This window comes from Daucus carota, chromosome 3 (genome assembly GCF_001625215.2).
Source record: "Daucus carota subsp. sativus chromosome 3, DH1 v3.0, whole genome shotgun sequence".
In the NCBI taxonomy this organism is placed as follows: domain Eukaryota; kingdom Viridiplantae; phylum Streptophyta; class Magnoliopsida; order Apiales; family Apiaceae; genus Daucus; species Daucus carota.
In genome coordinates this window covers 44,840,983-44,866,058 of record NC_030383.2, presented here as the reverse complement: position 1 = coordinate 44,866,058, position 25,076 = coordinate 44,840,983, and the positions used below count along the sequence as shown (strand labels likewise).

Sequence of the window (25,076 nt, the reverse complement as noted above, 5' to 3'; positions counted from 1 at the left end):
ATACTTGCATTATATATATATTTTTAAAAAAATTCCTGAAAAAAAGTTTGAAGTTTAAACTTTTATTCAAAAAAGAAAAAAATCAAAAATACGTTATGAAACTATATTTTACGAGAGCCTCAAAATGCGTGCAAACAGTGTACGTAAACTTCCTGGCGGGACGGAGGGAGTAAGACATACAGTGGGGTCCAACATGTAACCATATCCTAAATGCCAAGAGAATTCATCAATAACACCGCGTGACAATCCATTCGTATGTTTAACATTGTAACAAACAACTTACGAAAGCACTAAACATCACATAAAAGTTGATCTCTAATTTAGTAGACCAAGACAAAAATATACTATATTACTAGAAAGTTATGTACTAATGAACTTTCACCCTCACCCTCCTTTGATTTGTGAGGGCACATTGATGAAGCTGCACAATACTTACCAAAACTACCACAAATAATTAGGAGGTCTTACATTGTCGAAAGAAGCAGTCATACATATAGCTTAACTAGTATACATATAATTTAATTAGCTAGTGTTAATGATCAGGGTGGTCTCATGTAAGAATGAAAGCCATTTGTGTGCAGCCAATTAGGATCGGATCTTACTATCTGCTGAGGAGGGAATCCTGATGATGCTGCAGCACTTGCAAAAACTTGTGGACCACTGGATCTCCACTGATTATGATAATCACTTGCAGATGATTGCCCTCCAATGCTGCTGCTGCTCGAAAACTGCATCTGCATTTTTATTTAGAATACCCATTAATTCTTAGACGAAATTATCGAAATAACGTAAGCATAATAAAGTATCTTGGAGACCCACTTGATAGTTTGAGTTGTGTTGAGTTGGAAACATGTGAACCCCTTGCTGCACCTCACTGACCTTCGTGTAATTATTCCAATATGCACTGTGCATGTCTTGAGGCCTTGCGGAACCCGGAGATTGAAGGTGAGTTTGACTTAGAAGTTGCAACGTTTCCATCTCATTGTACCCATCTCTTCTTTGTGATTCCAATTGGTTTCGACCCGATTCTTGCTGTTGAAGACTGAGCTGTAAATCCACAGTAGGAAAATCATACAATATCATACATGTCCATGTCAACTTGAATCTAGATTCAATTTAATTTTTTCATCCAAACAAAATGACTAGAATATCTATACGTACCATAGGCCTAATCCCCCGATTTTGCCAACTATTCATTGGATAACCCATTGAGGCTGACTGTTGATCCCTCCCTTGTTGGTTGTGACTATGATCATCTCCCAATTCCTTTTGCTTTGACCCGGTACTGCCCAAGCTCAAGTCTAGATTATGATCCCGTTGATTACTAGAAGTTTCTGTGGATGTAAAAAAATTACATGTATTGGCAAATGTATCGAGAAAATTCACAAACTACACTCTATACTTGAATTATATGATTGGCAAATGTACCAGTAGGATGAAGCTCAATTTCATAAATGCTAGGATCAAAGTTTGTAACCGCTTCCTTGCCGTTGCACTTAATTGCAGCCTTATCATATGCCCTAAGATTTAAAGATATAAATTATGAACTTCTTAGACTCGGCAGTCCTTGACAATATCATATGTCCTAACAATTAAACTAAATTTCTACTACTAGTGTAATGATAGAATGTCGAAGAAAAGAAAAAGGCATGGAAGCATTTTACCAACTCACCTGGCAGCTTCAATTTCAGTATCAAAGAGACCCAAATAGACGTACCTGTTTAGATGACATAAAATGAAACGGGTAATTTAGACTATATACTAGAGCTAGGCATGCATACTAACTTAAAGAAGAAATTCTGCAATTCATTCTACAATAATTCTTGTTATCATCATTATTAACATTCATGTATTAACATATAGTTGCATGTATTATATGTTCTCTAGTGGCTTACTTTTTGCCTAAGAACTGGCCCATTCTGGCTTCCCATCTACCACATTTGTGCAAAGTAACACCCCTATACTTGGAACTCCCTCTGGGAAATCCAGTGCTTTGTCTTCGAAGCACATGCACAAATTCTTCTTTGGTTAAATTGCTCATCTGTTACATTTCACCAATTTTTATTACATTACTGGTCTTTTCACTTAGCCAGATGAAAAGAGCAGTAGATCTGGATATATAAGGTGAAACAACATCATGTATTGATTTAAGTGTTCTTTGACCTAGCTAGCTCTAGCTACCTGTTTCAAGTCTTCCTCATAGTCCTCAAGTACAAAATTGATGTCTGCCTCCACTCCCCGAAACTTGATGGCCGCTCTATCGTATGCACTGATATAGATATAAATTTATACACTAGTCGTTAGAATATGTGTATATATGGCATCAAAATAAAGATTAGATATATGGCCACTAGTCTAGAGCTAGCTCCCCATTAATGCTACTGGTTCTGCCGGAAAAAGTGAAGATTTTAATTACTGCGAGTCTATAGTATATTTAAAAGCTGAAAATGCTAACCGGGCAGCGGCATGTGCAGTGTCAAATCCACCTGTTGATATATTTCCAAGAACAACCCACAACACTTTATCAGTATAGATACAAATATATTTGTATAGAGAGAGATGTGGAGAGAGAGATGGAGAGAGAGAGGGAGGGAGAGACCAGAGAGATCAGAAAATAAAGAAAGGAGGTATTTTCCATGTCCAAATAAAACAACAAAAGATACCATTTGTTTTCTTTGTTTGACATCCATAGCTAAAAATAACAAAAACACAAACACTACTTACCTAGATAAACTTGTTTTCCACAATCCCTGAATCATGAAGAAAGAGAGATGAGTTCAACAAACGAATACTCCCTCCTTCCCATATTAATAGTCCACTTTGTCAAAAAAAAAATTCCCATATTATTTGTCCATCTTCTTTGTCCAATACAAATTATAACAAGTTTCAATGTTAACATTACTAGTTCACACAATTTTCATCATTTACGATGCAAATTATGTTGACTTTTAATCAAAATGAATGAAAACTTAGTACTTCTTAATGCATGGCAATGATAACAACATGATACATTTAATACTTCTTAATTTGTGTGATTTATGCAAAGTGGACAATTAAAATGGGAAGGAGGGAGTATTAAGAACATTGAAGTTTAAGCAAGAGAATAAGAAGTGGAAAGCAAAAGTTGATTTGATTTCTGCATTTCCCAGAAAAAGAAAAAGTAAAACTAACCAAATATGTGACTCCCACCGACCGGTTCGCCGGTAAAAAGTAACGCCGCGGTACTGTGAACTTCTCGACCGTGGCCCACGCCGGCTCTTCTTTAATGGCTGTGGAACCTCCGTAGACTTTCCGGCGACACCGGCGGTGCGAGGAGGTTCCGTTTGGCCAAATTTAACACCAACCCAATGGGACCTCGGAAACGTGGAGGTGGCGCTAGCCTCCGATGCGATTCCCATTGTTTCGACCGACTCATCCACCGGAAAAAACTGGCGAGTGATCACCGGAGGCTCTAGCTCCGGTGAGTTGTCGTTGTTCACTGAAAACCCGAAAATCTTGCTACTGCTCCGTTTTCTCCGACTCCCATCCTCCTCCTCGGAACCATCTTCAATTACCACAGCCGATGAGCTCGAGTTCGACATGGATCCGACCCGTTTACCCTTGTCAAACTCAGGTCCATCTCCGTCAAAAGGTGATGAACACCCTTCTTCTGATTCTTCCTCGTCTCTTTCGTGGCTCGGGGAGTCATTTAGATTCCACATTTCTTTTTTAATCGATCTTCTCCTAGTACAACAAAAATAATTCTTTAACAGATCTAATCTAAACCTTATTTATTTATATGATCCTCAACATCATCTTAGATGACAGATAGATGAACAAGTTTTCTTCTGCGGGAGAGAAAATATGTAAAAAAGGAAAGAAAGAGGGAGAGATTGAGTGATATGTTATGCAGGGAGAGGAGAGAAAAGAGAAAAGAGGTAGCAAGTAAATGTTCCGCTAGATCTTATGCCTCCCGAACTACTATTTACTGCCCAATACAGCATAGACGAGGGCAGTTTTCGGAGGCTTAGCTGAAAGAAGCTAAACCCCTTCTTGATTAATACTTCTTCTACTGTAGACTCCCCCTCTCTCCCCCAACTTGCCACTGATTTTTTTCTTTCTCCCAATGGTATATTATATTCATAAATAAGTGACTAACACATTGAACCGACGTAAAAGCCAGAATTTACTTAATTGACTAAGGTTTTAATCGGAGATTATTTTGATAAATATTAGATTATTAAAATCTAATTTATACCACGAGGCACGAGTCATGGAATTAGTTCGATTACTAATATTTTGGAGAAAATAATACAAGGATATTTGTTTGTAAATAATCTATTTGTTACGTAATACTCCCTCCGTCCCTAAATACTTTTCCCGTTTGCCTTTGTCACGTTTGCCAACACACACTTTTGATCATTAATATCTTTAATTTTGTATTAGTATTAAATATAAAAGTTTCACTGTATTAAAGTACTCGTAAATATGAATCCAACCAGATCACTCATGATTATATTTAATCTTATAAATTAGACGTAAACAAGTAATTTGTCTCGTGTCATGAACAGTGCCGACATTTGAAATGGGCAAAGTATAAAGAATCAGAGGGAGTAGCTTTTGATTAAGTATTTATTTTTGTGGTTTAGTTGAACTAATTAAAATATTGATCATTGCATTTATCTTTCAACCAGTAGATTATAGAAAACTTCAACCTCACAACTAATACAACTTCCTTTTATCAACAAGACAGTAAGGGGTTGATGGTTGGATAATACAATACTTGTATTAACTCAAAAGAAGAAATAAATAAAAAACATGTAATATATAAATTATATATGTGTGTAAAATATCTTGCAATGGTAATATTTGAGTTGAAAATTTTCTCCGAGACTTGAGTATTGTCAACTAACTTATCAAAGTTTATATTCCCTTCCTCCCTTTGAGTTGTATATTCGGGGACCGGGTACGACACAGATTTTAATTCTTTTTGTAAAGTATAATATTTATAATTTATTTAAAGATTTTTCACTAAATATAAATCTAACATTTAAATTTATATTTAGAAATTTTTTTTAAAACAATATTATAAAACTATGTTTTATAAGAACAACAAGGAGTGAAAAAATAGAATTGAATGCGACAAAAGGAGTAATTAGTATAGTGCTTAACTTTATTTTAAAATTACAAATATATAATTTTGAATATCTCTTTTTAACAAGAACCTTCGTATAACTCTTTTTAAATCTAACATGTTCTATTTTAATACATTCGAACTCTGTTACACGATAAATATCTTTTTTTCGTACATATGAAGATATACGAAATATGAAAGTCTGATTTTAAATTAATTTAATAATAAATTATCACATATTAATAATAGAAAAATATTTATAAATAGATAATAAATTGTAAAAGCTAAATTTTCGTGAGAAAATATAATCCATTGGTTTATATAATTTAACTAAGATTTAATTTATTAATATTAAAATAATAATAAAATGATGTTAAAATTTAAATTATAAATAATAAATCATGAATTATATTACCATGGCTTCGCACCGGTTAAAAGCTAGTATTGAATAAGTTTGTAAGTGAATAATATAATTGTCAGCTAGTCGAGTCATAAATATGATTCCCGCTCATTTTAAATCGACATCTAAAATCTAATTACTTAAAAAATATTTTAATAAAAACTTAAATCACGGTACATCAGAGCATCTCCAACGGCGTTTGCTGAACTTAGAGCATCTCCAACGGCATTGACTATAATCGTTGGCTAAATTGGACTTGTAAGGCATTATGTAACATTTGCTGAACCTGTAAGACATTGTTTCAATGGTATTGGCTATATTGGTTGGCTATAATTTAAAAATAGTATGTTATTAATATTTTAAATTGTTAAAATAGAATATATCAGTTCAATATGGTAATAAATGATGTACAATCTTTCTACATATTTTCTTACAGACATGTAGAGGTTCGACAAATTTAGCCATCCATAGGAGGTTGACTAAATTTATAGACAACGGCAGAGCATGGTTGGAGTTGAGTTTTTGGAGCTGTTGGCTAAATTTTTTTATTTTAAGTATGCCAACTCAACTTTTAACCAAGCGTTTTAGATGGTTGGAGATGCTCTTATAAGACATTTTGCTTCAATGGTATTGACTATATTGGTTGGCTATAATTTAAAAGTAGTATGTTATTAATATTTTAGATTGTTAAAATAGAATATATCAGTTCAATATGGTAATAAATGATGTGCAATTTTCCCACAGATTTTTTACAGACATGTAGAGGTTCGACAAATTTAGCCATCCATAAGAGGTTGACTAAAATTATAGACAACAACTCAATATGATTGGACTAAAATTTTTTCGAGCTATTGACTAAAATTTTTTATTTTTAGTATGTCAATTATTTTTTAACTAAGGATTTCCATAATCAGAGATGCTCACACAAATGTAAATAAAATGGCTAAAGCAGTCTGCTGATAATGCACCAAATGGAGTTCATTTCTATCATGGGTCCGCCAATGAGGCATTTTCTTTTTTGAATTGTACATCTGCTTTACTAACCTCTCTCCATATATCATATGTATATTATTTTTTTATTTGCATATGTAGGTGATTTTGGTTACTGGTGGGCATTGGTAGAGCAAATAGGAAGTAAGAGCAAGTCCAACAGCTTCCCTATTTGAGCTTCTAAACTCAAAAATAGGGAATGTGTCCAAAAATGACACTCCAACAGTGTCCTAGCCATGCCCTAAATCACTAGGAAATTCTAAAAAACACTAACCATGCCCTAAAATTAGGTATCCTCTAGCCATCCCCTATTTTATTTTTATCAATAAAAAAATGATTTCCCTCCCTCTGCTCCATCAATTCCCTCCTCTTTTCTCATTTCCCTCCTTTTCTTTTTACCGCTGAAACTAAAAGTCTGTATACATTCTTCTAACCACGGCTCACAAATTTGGTGGCTTTGATCAAGTCAGATAAAATTAATGGAGTCTCCAAATTCCTTCACTCTTCGCAACAAGTTGGTTCCAACTTCTCAGAATAATCAGCACCAGGTTTTATCTTCACTTTGATTTTTGTTAATTGATTAAATGGGTTTAGCAAATTTTATTTTCTTTTATGAATCTGGTATATTAATTCTTGTTATGTTTTAGTATGAAACCAATGAAACCAGTAGATTCTTGTTACTCTTGCAAGTGAACGTATATGTTATTTGAGTTGTTTTTCCTGGGATTTTTTCTATGATTTTGAGCAACTCTACATATCTTTATCAAACCTATCTTTTGATGAGATGAATCTAGTGTAGAATTAATCTTTTTGTTATATAAGATTGAATTTACTCGGGCCAACTGATTCCTGACTAATTATAAGTCAAACATAAATTTTTTTCTTCTAAATGATGACTGGTTATTAGGTGAATTTGGAGACGAATTGTAGCGAAAAAGTGCCTTCATTCATGGATATACTTACTTCAGAATTTTCCGATTACGAGGAGCTTGTAAGACCAACACAAAATCCTTCTTTTTCACAAAGTCCTAGTGAAGGCGAAAGCGTTGAAGCAACACTTGTTCCGCCTCAAGTGTTTTCTTCACAGAATACTAAGAAAAACAGGATACGAACAAAAAATTTTACAAAACAGGAGGATGAAATGCTCATTTCAGCTTGGCAAAATGTTTCACTAGATCCGGTTACGGGTGCTGATCAAACAACTGGAACCTATTGGCAGAGAGTGCATAACTATTTTATGAAACACAAAGAATTCGAATCTAATCGTAATGTCTCTTCATTAACTCATCGATGGTCTATGATTCAGCTTGGAGTTAATAAATTTCATGGATTTTACAACCAATTTGATGGGCGAAGTGGGTATTCAGAACTTGATAAGGTAAATCATCCTTCCTCTTCTGGCCAAAAATTGATTCATATTGATTGTAGTTGAATCACATTTTGTGGTCAACCTAACAGATTGACGGTGCAAAAAAGATGTACAAGGAAGTTTACAAAACTAGCTTCTCTCTGGAGCACTGTTGGAATCTCTTAAGACACTTGCCTAAATGGAATACTGAGTTTGCTACAAAGAAATCAAAAGCTCGAAAAGAAAGTCCCACATCTCCTTCCTCACCAGAATGTGTTATGTTAGAAAAATCAGAACTTGAAAGGCCAATTGGAAGGAAGGCTGCTAAAGAACTACAAAAGAAAAGAAAGAGGCCAGGAATGGATTGTGATGATAATAGCGGAGCTGCTATTCTGGAACAAATGAGAGTTGAGTTGCTGGAATCTAGAAAACAAAGAAATGAACACCTAAAAGAAATGATGCAATTAGCCAAGGAGAAGGAGGAACGTGAGAGGAGAAGAGAAGAAAAGGAACAAGATGAAGCTGATGCAAAAATAATGGCAATGGATACACGTTCAATGGGGGCTATTGAAGCTGAATATTTTAACTCGAGGAAGCAAGAAATTATGGAAAGAAGGCGTGCTCGTTTTTTCTAGATAAATATAATATATTCCTCATCGCGAAAGTTTTTGAAAAGTTTTAATTGTCTGGATGCTGTTTTAGATTGTCTATTTTGTGAATTATGCTGGATAGATGTTGTGAATGAATTTGAACTTCTTTTGATATTCTGCAATTCTGCAATTTGGTTACTGAAATGAGGTTGCAGCAGATGTATTGAAATGCAGTGTTATGAATTTTGTTCCTGGGGACATAATTATATGGTGATCAGGTCTGGAAGAAACAATGGTCACATGTTTGTCAGCGGAGATAAACAAGTTTCATGATCACAGGTGGAACACCTGGCAGGCAACCTTGAAGCATACCTACTTTAACAATCCCTGGAAACTGAGACTAGCAAGCATCTGTAACTAAGGGAAATCTATCCACCCTCAACTCTGTAAATAGCTTTCTGTATTATATAAGGCTTATTTGACAAGGTCTCAAGAGCATAACCAACAACTATGTATTCTTTTAAAAACTTAGTGAAGAGCACAATTACTAAAGACGAATGTGACTAGTGACTAGCTAGAACAGAGGAAATGAGCATACAATAGCTTACAATAGAATTCACTGCTGAAATATTTTACTGAAGAACATAAACAGAATACATTCCTCTAGCAATTGCATTAGGACAAAAATCCATCAAATACAAAAGTGAACCCAAAACAAGTTACATTAAAAAAACATTACCAACCCAAAGCAATTAACAAGGTCCAAAACAAGTTTGATGCCATCTAGTGTAGTCCAAGGAGAAACTCAAATTACCAACCAATTGACAATATCTAGAAAACATTAAAAAAAACATTGACAATATCTTCCCAGCTAGCTACGATTCTCATAAACTCATTCCAGAGCCGCAATTCCAATAAACCAGAGATCAGCTTTATTTCTTTCGTACCCTGAAACTAAAACAATGACAAACATTAAGTTAATAAATCAGTAATCTGCAAGGATCATAAAACCAAAGGTCTGATGTACTAAATTTGCTATGTCATCTGCAATCATAGTTAAGCAAGTCAAATTTCATATTCAGAACCTCAAGTTGTTAGTACAACAGCTTATTAGAATCCTATATCATACTTATTACTAATCAAGCAGCTTAACAGTGAGCATAAAGACTGTGATTATACCAAAACTCCAGATACCATTCAGTTGCAGGGACCATAACAAAACATGAAGACTGTGAACAGAAGCTATAAACAATTAACTTTAGACAATAAAAAGTTAACAGAAGCATCTTTTACCTACAGAATGCTTTAACTAACCACCAAATTTTTGCCATAGATGCTCTACAAGGTCATTTTGAAGCTGAATATGAGCATTTTTATCTCTAATTCGATGATGAAATTGCATAAATTCTTCGATTGTACTTGTGCGTTCACGGGATATTTGAATAGACGGTGTTTCATCATATGTCTCGTAATCATAATCTATATTTTGCATATCCCTTTCATCTTCAATAATCATATTATGCATAACAATGCATGCTAACATGATATATTTTAGTGTTTCAATGTCCCAAAAACGAGCCGGGCCACGCACTATAGCAAATCTAGCTTGAAGCACTCCGAAAGCTCGTTCTACGTCTTTTCTAGCCGACTCTTGCATTTGAGCAAAATGCTTTCGCTTATTTCCTTGAGGAGCAGAAATTGTCTTCACAAAAGTCGGGTAGGGGGGATAAATGCCATCGGCTAGATAATATCCCATATCATACGTATGGCCATTGATTGTATATTTAACTTTAGGTGCTCGTCCTTCTGCCCATTCAGAAAATAAATTGGATCGATCCAACACATTTATATCGTTCAGTGATCCCGGTAATCCAAAATAAGCGTGCCATATCCAGAGATCGTGTGAAGCTATGGCTTCAAGAATGATAGTTGGCTCGTGATAACGGCCTGAAAAAACCCCATGCCAAGCAGTTGGGCAGTTCTTCCACCTCCAATGCATACAATCTATGCTACCTAACATCCCTGGAAATCCTCTTTGCTCAGCCACTTTCATTAATCGCTGAATATCGACATCATTTGGGCTTCTTAAATATTGCTCACCAAATATTTGAACAATTGCTACAACAAATTTTCTAACACTTTCTATGGCAGTGCTTTTAGCAATTCGAATGTAATCGTCCACACCATCTGCAGATATACCGTATGCAATAATTCTCATCGCAGCAGTTATTTTTTGGAGAGATGATAGTCCGGGTACTCCGGCGGCATTAAACTTTTGCACAAAATATGAATCGTGAGACTCAATAGCTGTTTGAATTCGCAAGAACAAACTTTTCCTCATACGAAATCTTCTACGAAAGATATGATCAGGATATGTAGGATTGTCACTAAAATAATCTCTATAAATACATTGATGACCAAATGCTCTATCACGATTAATAGTTCGATGATTGAGAACTGACCCGACATGACGACTTGGATTCTGCATCAAGTGATTTGCGTTTGCATACATGGCTAGAACAGCGGCTGTTTCCTCCTCCTCCTCCTCCTCTTCGTTTAGTAAATACATTACAATATCATGGGGATCCATCAGGAATATCAAAGAAATTGAAAGTTTGATTCTAATTAGACACACACAGGAATTGTATATACAGAAGCCACAAATTTTAACCTGTTCAAATAAAAGCCCGTTGAAATAGAGACGTTGATATGCCGGCAGTAGAAGTGTTTGTTCATAGAAGTGTTTATGTCCACAATTGAAATTCAAATGAAAAGGTAGACTCAAATTTATTATTATTTTAATAATAGGGAATGTGAATAGGAATTACTGTTGGAGTTCACCTCAAAAATTGGTTCCCTAATTCAATAGGATTCCTTATTTTAAAATAATTTTAGGGAATGAGCTAAGACACTGTTGGACTTGCTCTAAAGAACCGTCTCTTTCTTACAGTCTCTTTCTTACACAACTTTCCCACGTTAACCAAATCGAAAAGCATTCTTCTTCCCCATGATAATATATATCGATATTTTATACACACATGATACATACGATTTTGTTTGTCTAGAATACCTAATAATGGAAATCGACAGCACCAAGACCAAAAAGATGACTAATTACTCAATTACCTTTTATTAGCAACTAATTACACTCTATCATTCAACTTACTAAACTTTCGTTATTCATTCACAGCTCACATGTCACCTCTCCTCCTCTCCCTTTCGCAACTTTTACCTTTTTTAGTAACTCTCGCAAAACTTCTAAACTCTGCCGGTCCTGTTTTGCTACTTGTATTTTTATTTCAACTTCTTCGTTCTTTTTTTTTTTTCCGGGACTATCTGATTTGATATTTTATTATATGCATATCTGTCTGTACCTTCATATCTTTTAAAATTACTTTTAGACAGGACGTTGAAAAAAATTATAATTCAGCTCTCGTGGCACATCTTAACATGGAAAATTGAAGAAGCAGTTTGTATTGTGAATTTTCGATCCATATGAGTTTGGAAATCATTTACCATTCATATTAATTGAGTTGGGAATCACGTGATTAAGATATTATACTCTGTTTAATACAATTTTATATAAAAAAGCGATATCTTTTTAGAGAAATGTTGGGGATTCCGAAATGAATTTCGAACCTTATATCGACAAAAATTAATTGGATGTAATTTTTTTTTGAAAAATGAGGTCCCTTATATAAGCATGTAGCTAAAAAAATTAAGCGGATATATATTTTAGAAAGAAACACGTCACTTATGTATGGATATATATAAGTAACATGAATTCCTTCGAGAACCTTTTTGAAGTCCCTAAATTTTTTTTTGTTAAGTCACCGAATGTAAAACACATTTATTTTTCAGATCGATTTGATTAGTCAATTTCTATTAGATATTGTTCTCCAGTCTAGGACCGGATTTCCGCGTAAACTGAGGAAATTTTTTATATTTTCCTTGAATTGATACCTTTCAAAGCCGGGGTGGCATGTTAATGGTTTCGTGAGTTGATTTAGTCTTGGTTAGTCAATTTTGATAAGGATTTTCTTCTCAAGTCCGAGATCAGGTTTCCTGATTTACTTAAAAGAAAATTTCACATTTTTTTTGATCTCATGCCCCAAGATCAGGACGGTATGGTTGACTTGATTAGTTCAATTTGATTTGATTTTTTTTTTTTCAAGTTTAATATTAGGCTCCTTGATTTACTTATAAGTATAATTCACATCTTTTATTGATTTTGGTGCACCCAAGACTAGGGTGACATGTTAATTACATAATCTCGGGTAGACTTTGTTAGTAAATTTTAATTTGATTTTCTCCTCAAGTCTAAAACGTTTGGTTTCTAAATTATTCAAAAGAAAATTCATATTTTTCTTTGATTTGATTTCTCTTAGTTCGGGGTGGCATGTTAATGAAATCTCGGGCTATTACTTGATTGTTCTTTTTATTGTGTTTAGTTATTTCTCAAGTCGAAAATCATCTTCTGGATTTGGTTAGAATAGAACTTGGTATTTTATTCTCGATTTTGAAATACTAAGCAAATATTTGTTTTTAGTTCAGATGTGACACGATTTTTGGGAAGTGTCAATGATATTCCTAGGGAGTGACTACAACTGCATCGATTTTGAATTTGTAGTGTCTTGATGTAATTCTATCAGCTTTTTCTTCAAAGCTCAAAAGTGTGCCTTTGAAGTAACTGGTGTTCAATAATTATTATTTTGCAGCATTTTTGCCTAATCGAGGCTAATTGGTTTTTGCCACATTTCATGAACGTCTCTTCATCCTTACACTTTATTTCTATAAATACTCAAACGCCCTTTACTTTTCTTCGTTTTTATTTGGTATCCTAAGTTTGCTACTCAAAAAGTCCTGAGTATTAACAGTAGTTTTTTCAGTGGTTTCCATCTTCTTGGTCTCCGTCAAAACTTTTACACTTGTAAGTTGACTTTCTTCTCACTTTACTTCACAAACCTTTGTTTTACTTATTATGTCACCTGAATCTCAATGAAGATGAACACGCTTTGCTTGCATGTCGTTGTTTGTTATTGCTTCTTCTTAATGGTGACTATATATATGTAACTTACTGAAGATGTTATTAGTTGTCCTCTTTAGATTTTTTATTTTGTGGGATAGTTTTTGTTGTAGATATATTTTTTTTGGTGATAAATCTTCGTGTATGTATGTAACTTTGTACGGGAATATGTGTATTATTCCTAGATCCAATGTGTCACTTTATTTTTATTTGTGTTTTTACTTATGGGATTGATTATGTATTATTTTTTATTATTTTGGATTTGAGTTTGGAATGAGTCTTGGTCCCGAGGTTAGGTTATGGTTGTACCAAGTCTTAGGCCAGAATTTATTTTTATGAGGCTTCTAGGTTTTTCAACCTGAACGTCATGGCAAAATAAGATCAAAGCTCTATTATATGTATATTAACCTCAGATTTTTGTCCAGGATAAATCTTAATCGATGACTTTGTCGTTGGAGGAACGTAGATGAATACCTCTTTTTGGAATATCTAGATATTTCCAATGATTTGTATTTTCGCAACCTGAATGGGGCCTTTGACAATCAGAACCATGCCAAGATGAACATGGATTTGTTAAAATTCGTGGTACTTCGTACCATTGTGCCCCATTGCAACCCATATTTCAGTATATGTCTCATGAACAGATCCACAAGACAATCCAGGACATTTTTTACATGTATAAAACTCTAGTTTGAAGATGGTCTAAGCCACATGAATGTATATACCGTCGTCTTGAAGAGAATTTAGTTGTATTTTGCATAGAACATTTCCAAGAAAATTTTCACTCGGAGTATTATTATTTTCTATGGAGTTTATAAGTATGTATATTGGATTTCCATAGTGCGGATGTCTCTAGAGTCTGTTAGGTGGACTAATTGGTTTCTTGGATGCTACAGCGTGAGGGTTTATCTCTGACTTTCAAACTGTTACACTATCTCTTTAGGTTAAAGATTTCAAATCTTACGCCCTTATACGAGTGAATGTTTCCGAGTGAGGAGTGCAATTTCCTCTTGGGGGTCATCTAAACTTGTTGCCTACTTCATTTAAAAGGTGGTGCCAAGTTTTTATCTTTTTTTTAATAGGTTGGACCTGACTTACTTTCCAATATTCCAAACTGAAGTATTAAAAGATTCAAGAGAATGGTTTTAGTCGGGGAGGCTCTTCAGAAGATAGATGACTTTTGTGGGGCTTTATATGCCCAATGGATCTCTTCTATACAAAAGCAAGCTCTATGAGATTAATTGTAAGTGTGTTAGCTATTATCATAATATTTTCTTTGCATGTTTATGTTTTAACTGTGCCATTTTACTTAGATGTTCATTTATTAGTATAAGCTCATTTTCCAGGATTCATGGTGTTTAATCTTATTTCTTTATAAATATAGCACATTTGGATAAGATTGAGACTCTTGTAACTACCTTGAATGCCATTGGAACGACTAAAAAGCTCAAGATTCCATATACGAATGAAAATCATATGTGGCGCGGGCTTTTGAATTTCTAGAGCATGGATCTTATTCTGAGGTTATTCTTACCGTCTTTTATTTGTGCACCTTTTAGAATCTCAAAGAAGGGAGACATTCCTTTGAAAGGTTTGTTAAAAATCTTCTTAGTGTCGGTAGGTAACCATCCAAATTTTAAATGTCTCTCGGAATGCCTGCACGTCAATTATTTATTTAATTATTTTAGGGTTAGCTTCAATACCTCTTTACCTTACCATGAAGCCCGTGAATTTTCCTACTTAAATGACGAAAGTGCACTTGTATGGGTTCGAACTTCATATTGTTCTTTCCAAGATTTTTAAAACACTCTTTTAGATCTTTGATATGATCCGGGATAATTTTTGACTTTGATATCATGTCGTCAATATACAACTCCGTATATTTTCCAAGTTGGCTGTTAAATAATTTATTCATCATTGTTTGATAAACTGCCCTGACATTAATGAGCCTGAAAGACTAGACTACTCTATGGGTGTTGAACGCCATCATGGTGATATCATCCAGATTTATCTTAACTTGATTGTATCTGGATAATACATCCATGAAGCTGAGAATGATATGTCTTGCATTTGCTTCAACAAATTGATCAATTATAGGCAAGGATATGAGCATTTTGAACAAGCTGAGTTCAGATTTCTGTAGTCAATTTGCACATTCATCGTTTTTCATTGGACCTTTTTGACAAGGATGACATTTGCAAGCTAGTCCGAATAATTAATTACATATATGATATAAGCTTTTAGCAATTTTTTACATCAATGGCAAATCATCAATTGCTTGCAGACTCCCTGGGATAAAGTTCATGCACTTTTAAATAGACTTTTAAGATTCAGATAATTATTGAATCATCATTTATAACATATGAACTATACTCGTTTTCATAAATATTGGTTCAACTTCTATCTTATTAGCAATCTCATTAGCTTCAACCATACATTCCTGAAATCAAACTTCTCTATAATTTTGAAGAAATGAAAGGAGACATTTTAATTCTCTGATAGCAATATCAATTTACATGTCTTCACTTTGAAAATTTTTGCTGACATGATTAACTGTAAATAACAATTGATATCAAATCACCATGCCTAACAAGAATTCAGAATTTTAAAGATTGTAGGTTGCCAAAGTTTCAGCGTCACTTCTTGTTTTGGGATCTTCACTACTATTCATCAAGTAGTATAAAGCTTCTTTAATCCGCGAAGCTTGATATCTTATTGCTTTAGAACTCTCAACCTGACTTTTTCCCAACATGTTTTTAATAATGACTTTATAGTAGGACCTTGCCCATGATCAGTAAAAATATTTCATCTCTTTATAGATATTGAAAATAATGAGTATTTTGGCTGCATAACCATAAAAAAAACACAGTCTCAGAACGATAATGAGCCATATCATATAGTATTAGATTTAAAGGATGACAAGCAGAAGAGTGTCAAAGGCTCTCGGCTTTTTCTCGTGTAATCTAATTTGCGCACCTTTATTATTTCCTTTCGTATTATACTCGTTGTCCTATCATTTCTCTCTAATATAAGAAATGTCAAGTCCATGAGTATTTAACGTCTATATAAGTTCATTAAACAATCCAAGTCCCGATGTGTCGTAAACCTGCAAAAATTGAATAAAGGATTTTTTAACTCTAATCAGCTTTTTAAAGATTTTTGGTCATCATTACTTGCATTCGGAGTACAATATTTTAATATAACTTACAAATATTCTACATCTTTAACTCCACCAATGATTAAACTTTTTATTTCATATGTTAGTAGCTGTATCATCTCAATTTGAATTTTGTGGCTTAAATAATGATAAGGTGTCTCACCTTGTAATATAGGGCGAACATGTTCTTGCATAATATGATCAAACTCATCAAGCAGTTCTATCATTTGTAAAATGATTCCATTATTATTTTCATATATTTTCCACTATTACCTCAAAATGAAAAATTATTCTCCCAAGCCTTTTCATAATAACAAGAATTCTCTCTAATACTTGTTTCCAATGCTTCTTCTCTTAATTGTTTTTTTTTCTTGTACATTTGAATCAATTATCACATTTAACATCAATTTTTTCTCTAATTTTATCCAACGTGCAATAGATTCAATGTTTTTTGGATTTTGTTCATGACTTCTAAGACGCTGGCAGATATTATGCTACTCATTTATATCCTATTCACCAAACTGACCCACCAAATTTTTATGGACAAATAATTTACAATAAAAGTGAAAAATTTTATCTAAGGAAACTGAATATATTAACCACTTTATGTCATGCTTTTCGCCATTTGACAAATCTCTAATGTAATGTCCAGAAGAAAAACTCCTCTTAGAAGTATTCGTAAAGAAACCTTACATATTTGACTCTTTTCAGACCCCTCTTAACTAAAAAATCTACCTTATTATTTTCAATCCTACTCTAATATCCCGGATCGTCAACAACAAAATAAAATGTATCCCCATCACCTAAGTTTTCTTTCTCTTCCTCACTTCCCCCATAATCCTCTATCACAGTTGATTTTGATTTTGATTCTCATTCTCATTTACATTTTGATTCCCATTTTCATCATTCACAGATTGATTTTCGGCTACTTTAGCATTATTCAAATCACCCTCTATACTATGGTTGATATCCATTTTGTCAGCAACTTCATCTTCTACTATTTCATCACGTAAATAGGTAACCAATTTGACCCCATTTTAGTCAACTTATCAACTGCTACTTCTTTAACGTATTTTCTCTAGAGTTTGGATCCTCTATCCCCTTCCCGTGTCTCCTTATATGTCCCTTTTGTTTTATTGGTCAATTTTTTTTTATCTTTGACGTGATTTCTCTGCTTAAAGTCTTTTAGTTCTAGTTATTAATATATAATTAAAATATTATTACATTTTAAGTCAGTTTTATATATACTTATTTCTTTTTGTTACATAAAAATTTACCTTCGGGATGTATAGTTTTTTTATCAAAAAATTTAGTAATAATTGCTTCTCACAAATGTACTGTTGAATTTCTTCATATATCAATACATTTTCTTTTCAGAAAAAAAATTCATTATACAAAAATTTAATTTTAGTAGATTAAATATTATATAAAAAATATTTTAATATTTGAATATAATCTTAGTTATAAATTAAGTATTGTTTTTTGTTTTTTAATTTAACAATATTAAAAATATGTTTTCAAAAATTTAGTTAATTATTTAACATAGAAAATATAAAATAAAATTTATCATATATGATATCGTATTTATATTATATGAAAAAAAAAATTAGTTGATTATGTATTATATGAAAAGAATATTTAATAATTAAGACATACGTTATATAAATCTGAAAAAATTAACTGACTTTAAACTCTGAAGAAACTAACAAAGAAAGAATTCTCCTCTCAATCTTGAGGAGTGATGTTGGTTTCTCTTAATTTTCCCGGGTTGGTCTCCCGAGCCGGGGACGGACGATCCCCCGAGGGACTGCAAGAGGCTGAGCTAACAAGCACTCTTTTATCCGACCTCTCTCTTAACCCTCATTCTCTCTAGCCTCTCTGTTGTCGTAACGTCTGGGGCTTATATCGGTTTTCACCGGTGGAAAGCCCCAAATCAGTAATTAGTTTGTTTTCTTTTTTGTTTTTCAATAAAATTTCTTCTTGCAAACTTAGATCTAAGATCATCGAAGATTTCGCTGTCTCTCTTCCAAGCAAGTGGGTTTCAACCCAATTTCTCTTGTTCTTGTGGTTCTGCTCTGGATCTATTCTCGGGAAAATTTTCAGATCTAAAACCGTCGGAGATTTCGCTGTCTTTCTTCTCTGTTTCAAGCGGGTGGATTTTCAGTCCGATTTCTCTTGTTTTTGTTGTTCCGCTTCAGATCTAAGGTTTATTTATTTTTTGTTTTTATTTTGGTTTAGGGTAGTCTGTTCTTGGTGAGAGTTAGGTTGTTTCCCTCCTCGGTGAGAGTTTTGATTTTTCTCTTCTTTGTTTGTGAGAGTATGATTTTTGATTGCTGTTAAAGGATTGCGATTATGGTTGATAGTTTAAACATGATTAACTCTAACCGAATGTAGATAAGAGAGTGCTTGTACATATCTCATCTTCAACAAATCACGTGATTTCATGAAAATAGACTAATAAACGATTGTTTTTGTTTTATATATGTTCGACGTGACGTTTTTTAGATGGCGTCTGACTTTTCATTGAATTGATTTTGCACTCATAAAAAATTAACCAATTTGACCCCGAAGTGTTATAATTTGGGCTGGATAATAAATATATTTCTAAGGATTGAATTGAAAGTAAGGAAATTCAATTGAACTAGCTTCTTAACCCGTGCAAAGCACGGGTTGCTTTAAATCACTTTCTTCAATATATGTTATATCTCGTTATTTATCTTTTTTTATATTTATTTGTATTTTAAATCATAATATGTTGATGTCTATATATACACATATCCTCACTTTTATGATATTTATTAAAAATATAAATACAAAAAATATATTAAAATTCGGTTAAATCGATGACTAATTGGTCGAAAATTTGATTAATAGGGTCGAAAATCAGGTAGAATATTAAAAATTTACAAAAATTTTGGGGAAAATTTTAAATTTTAAAAATGATTATATATATATATATATATTATTTTTACATATATAATATTAAATTAATTCTGAATAATGATCCTATTAATCATTCTGATTAATCGTTGATTTTCTGATTCCCGCTTTTTACAACACTAGATATTTATTTAATTATTATTAAATCATAATTATATGTGATATATCCAAAAAATTATAAAATATACATTTTTATAAAAACAAATAAACATTAAGGCTTAACTTTCGTAGCCAAACATAGCCCCATAGATACTTAATTCCTACATTATACATCAAGCCAGTCCATTGACTGCAATATCAAAATACATATTTTTATATATAGAGAGGTCATTATATATACACCAATGATCGAGTCGAACAAACTGAATGTATTTTGAGTAAAGGATAGTTTAGTCATTTTGGATTAAATTGATCAAGATTCGATTTTACTGCTACAAGTATGTGTCAGATACTTAAATATATAGAATTAAAAAAAATAGTTATTGGCTAATCACTGTTTCAGGCTTCTGGTCATTAGCCCCTGTACCTGGATGCTTGGCCAAACTGCTTCTTTTATCATCAACTACGGTATATATTACATGATGTTTAAACACAATTGGAAATATAACATCTCATTATGTCAGCAGCCAAACTGCTTCTTTTATCATCAACTACAATATATATTACATGATGTTTAAACACAATTGGAAATATAACATCTCATTATGTAGCAGCCAAACTGCTTCTTTTATCATCAACTACAGTATATATTACATGATGTTTAAACACAATTGGAAATATAACATCTCATTATGTCAGCAGCCGCGCAGCAAATGTCAGCAGCCGCGCAGCAATCGTCAGCTTAGAGTTTTGACTATGACAAAAGAGTATACCTTCATCTACAATCGAACATTAAACTGCTCAGAAAGAATATCATCATTTTGACTGTTTTAGAGCATCTCCAAGGGACTAAAACCATTAGCTAAATTATCTACATGCCATCTAGTTGGCATCAAGTTGGCATCTAGTGGCACTATTTAGATATTATGTAAAAAGTTAAGCACTCCAACCATTAACTCTTAGCAAAAAAATATAGATAACTAAAAATGGGGTTGCTACATTTATAAAACCTCTAAAGATATTATGTATAATTTTAGATAATATAATTATACATAACACCATTGGAGTGAATCTAGGATCTTTTAGCTATAATTTTAGATGATTATGCATATATCATATTATAGCTAATAATTATACATAACACCCTTGGAGATGCTCTTACATGATTTAAGGGTCTATTTTATGTAACTTTTCGCAAGGATTTCAAATATACAATTTGTTTTAAGTTTGTAATCAATAGAGAGTAAATAAAAAGTATACGAGTGTACCATAGAGAGTAATTTAAAAGTACGAACGTACCATCGGTAGAAGTCAAAAATGCGATGGTACCATTGAAAAAAACCACTTCTACGAGGGTACCATCAAGAATTTCCATATATATAATTTAAATTTATATTTACTTGTATTTTAATTCTTATTATCTTGATGTCTAAATGTACATATATCCTTACTATGATGATATTTAATAAAATGTAAATATAAAAAATATACACTATTTAAAATTTTATTCTATAATTAAATTATCATTCACCTAAAATTATTGAAAATTTGATAAAAACAAATAAGATTCTTGTCGAATCAGAGACTTTGTTGTATAGTTAAAAAATCATATATATGATTTTATTAAATCATATATATAATTTTATTAAATCACAATAATTAAATATTCTAAAAATCGGCCGATTAACCGAATAATCGATAACAGACGAATTTTTAATACAATTTGGTAAAATTCGATTAAATCGATGATTAATTGGTCAAAATTGGATTAATCAGTCAAAAATCAAGTAGAATATTAAAATTTACAAAATTTGTGGAGAAAATTTAAAATTTTAAAAATGATTAGATATATATTATTTATATGTATAATATTAAAATAATTTCAAATAATGATCATGTTATAATTAATGTGTATAATAAATACATTGCTTAGATATTAATGTATAATAAATGCGTTAGTATTAAAAGTCAATAATAACTTTTATATATATTAAAATATGTGTATTAAGAGAAGGGTATATTAGTCATATCGAATTAATTTACAATGATTAGACATTAATGTCTAATAAATACATTAGTGTTAAAAGTCAATAATAACCTTTATATATATAAATATTGTATAATGAGCAAAGGGTAAATTGGTCATTTTGAATTAAATTAATGTATCTCATATTTTTTTTGTTCATCTTTTTTAAATTGAGATTATTTTTAAATTTAATTTCAATTTAATATTTATTTGTATTTTAAGTCATATTAGGTGTATATCTGTCCTTGCTTCTGGCTTTTTTTTCTAAAATAGTCGCGTATGTTTTTTTTGACCTGTTTGTGTAAAAAGTCACAAGCACGCATAGGAACTTGAAATTCTAACTTTTTTTTAGGACTTCAATTTTTTTTCAAACACTTTAATCACTTATAAGTATTGACTCACTTCTCACAAATAGTCCACTTTTTTTATTTTAAGAAGGAAGTCACTTTTCATAAGATTTACCCAAATACACTCTATATTGATGTATATATGTACACATATCCTCACTATTATGATATTTATTAAAATATAAATACAAAAAATATAGTACACTATATAAAATTATATAATTAAATTACCACTCACCTAAAATTATTGAAAATTTAATACGAAAAATGAGATTCTTACCGAATTAGAGTTTTGTCATATAGTTATATATATTATTTATAGTTATTCTAATACATATGTATATAATTTTATTAAACAATAACAATTAAACATTCTAAAAATTGGCCGAGTTAACCTATTAATCAATAGTCGGACGGATTTTGATCCGATTTGGTAAAATCCGTTTAATCGATGTCTAATTGGTCAGAAATTTGAACAATGGGTCGATAATCATGCAAAATATAAAAATTTACAAAATTTGTGAAGAGAAATTAAAATTTTAAAAATGATTATATATATTAGTTTTACATATATAATATTAAATTAATCAAATAATGACCATGTTAACCATTTCGATTAATCGTCGATATTTTTATTCTCGCTTTTTATAATACTAGATATTTATTTATTTATTAAATCATAACTATAACTATTATATACTTATATGTATTAGAGTTTTAATTATAAAGTAATTAATGCATATTAATGAAGAGACATTAATGTCTAATAAATAGGTTGGTATTAAAAGTAAATATTAATAGTGAGTAAGGGTAGTCTGGTCTTTTTGAATTAAATTATGTATAATGAGCAAGGGTAGTTTAGTCATTTTGATTTAAATTACTCATAATTGGTCTATTAGATATATAATAGATTGCATAGGACAGTTAATAAAAGTAACATTTGTACCGGTGAAATCAAGAAAACGCCGTCCTATATATTTGATTTTTGGATTTTCTAATATGTATATCATACTATTAAAAATTGTAATTATGCTCAACAAAAACTCTTAATCCATATATTTAACATAAATTTACACTCAACTTTTGTTTGTTATAAATTTGAAAAACTTAATTACGTTTAGATTTAATTTTTAACATCTTTAAGTACGTCTAAAAAATAAAAAACAGTTAATATAGAGGATATTATTTTAATCAAAAACCTGATTTGAAAAAAACTTATCTCAAAGAATCAAAAAGTCAACCCAAAATCAAGAATTAACTAAAAAATGGAACAAAAACATATTAAATAATAATAAAATAAATAATTTTTTATTTTTTCATTTTTTGTCAGGAAGAAAGGGTTAATTTGGGATATTTAAAAGATAAGGAATTATTGTAGCCTGTAGGTGTGAGGGTCACCGCATGGGTGAAGAAAACGGGGTTGATATCCGAAAAGGAAATGGGGAAATAATAGCAAATAAAGAAAAACTTTCCAGAAAAGTCGAATCCAAGAGTACGGGAACATGGGCCCACTTTTCCTTCTTTTGTTTCTGCTTCCGACCAATCACCCTCCTTCTTTCTGAGTCCTTGTGTACCTCGTATGTTTTCAGCTACACTCGCCCTCTCACGCATGCTCTCCACCCTCATACCCCCCTCTATGTCGACCGACGACCTAACATGTAAAGTCTATACTTTTTTAAATAATGCCATCCATTTGGATGATTTAAGATAAAAAAAATGTCATTTATAATTATTTTATTATTTATAAAACTTTACTAATTAACAATAAATATTTACTATTTAATAATAAATTTATTACATGTCTAATAATATTAAAAATAATGTGATGTATAACGTGTATACTCTCATTCAGCTTAATTATAACACGTAGACCTTGGATAATCAATTTTACGAAATAGCGGATAATACGCAACTCGATCACTTATAGAAGCTGTTGCTGGAAACTTAAAATTTTAATTTCCATCCTTTTGACTTATTATTAACTTGTAATTTATTAAAAACACAATAATAAAAATAAAAGTGATTTGCGGATGGCTTATGCCTCAAGGGTAATTTTTATAGAAAAAAAATGTTTAAAAAAATTAATTCAGTCAAAAAAGTATCCCAAATTAACTTCTAACTTTAAGTCATTTTCTTACTTATTTTTAATTTTAAACCGACCTTTGACCTATTTCGAAAAAACATTTTCAACCGACTTAAAACTCTGGGTTCTAAAGGCTCATATAGCCAAATTATATCATTGTAATATTGTCCGTACGCATTTTGATAAAAATGTTTACTACAATAGTAGATACATAAGTCTATCCCATAATATGTGAAAACGGTCCAATACATATATCGGTCATAATCAATGTCATTCTTTAAGTATAATGACATTAAACTACATCATTAATTCAATTAAATAAATTATTCATTATTATTATATTTGACAAATTAAGTCAAATACAACATTCCTATTTATTAAATATTATTCATGACTCCCACATTTTTCAGATTCTATAACTCAAATAATTATTTCACATATGTTATCAGTGACATTTCATATTTAAGCACTCCCAATTTTTAGATGCCAATAAATTGTTATCTTTGAGAAACATATTCACAAATTCAATCATCTGTGGATATATATATTATTGTGACCGTCACAATTTTGTAAGTCTAACTCCCGATACATCACATTCGACATTTACACTATAACAACTATAATAGCCCGACACGTGTGCGTAATATTTTAATTTATTGTGAAAGACGTCTTTCAAGTACTTATTTGCCACTATACCTCCCAATAGGTTTTATTAATATTTCTTTAATTATCACCTATTTTTTAAATGTATTTGATGATATCAGAATTGTTATTAGAATTTAGAATCAGAGTTTGATGTCATAGATTAGATGAAGAGATGAAGATCAGAGTTTGTCAGATCCTGAGGATGCTCGCAAGGGTTGGTTCAACTGGTTAAAGAGAGGACATGTATCCTCTTGGTCACAGGTTCGACTCCCGAAGGGAGTAGAATTTGTGATCATAGGTTTACCTTGGCTG

General features: G+C 31.7%; 3 protein-coding genes across 3 annotated transcripts; 1 reads left to right on the top strand and 2 right to left on the bottom strand.

Moving 5' to 3' along the window:
- Positions 1 to 297: 297 nt before the first annotated feature.
- Positions 298 to 4,086, bottom strand: LOC108214886 (floral homeotic protein APETALA 2). Its single transcript, XM_017387124.2, has 10 exons — positions 3,172 to 4,086; positions 2,725 to 2,750; positions 2,456 to 2,486; positions 2,182 to 2,269; positions 1,896 to 2,041; positions 1,673 to 1,717; positions 1,429 to 1,520; positions 1,162 to 1,334; positions 820 to 1,047; positions 298 to 734 (listed from the first exon to the last, which is right to left on the bottom strand). Exons 1-10 carry the CDS (start codon positions 3,699 to 3,701, stop codon positions 540 to 542), a joined length of 1,554 nt encoding a protein of 517 aa, XP_017242613.1. The 5' UTR covers positions 3,702 to 4,086; the 3' UTR covers positions 298 to 539.
- A 2,530-nt stretch (positions 4,087 to 6,616) lies between these two features.
- On the top strand, positions 6,617 to 8,803 carry LOC135151743 (glutathione S-transferase T2-like). Its single transcript, XM_064090923.1, has 3 exons — positions 6,617 to 7,051; positions 7,411 to 7,881; positions 7,962 to 8,803. The coding sequence occupies exons 1-3, from the start codon at positions 6,983 to 6,985 to the stop codon at positions 8,484 to 8,486; spliced, it is 1,065 nt and encodes a 354-aa protein (XP_063946993.1). The 5' UTR covers positions 6,617 to 6,982; the 3' UTR covers positions 8,487 to 8,803.
- Positions 8,804 to 9,750: 947 nt separating this feature from the next.
- LOC108212527 (uncharacterized) lies at positions 9,751 to 11,031 on the bottom strand. Its single transcript, XM_017384253.2, has one exon. It carries the CDS (start codon positions 11,029 to 11,031, stop codon positions 9,751 to 9,753), a length of 1,281 nt encoding a protein of 426 aa, XP_017239742.2.
- Between the last annotated feature and the right edge of the window lie 14,045 nt (positions 11,032 to 25,076).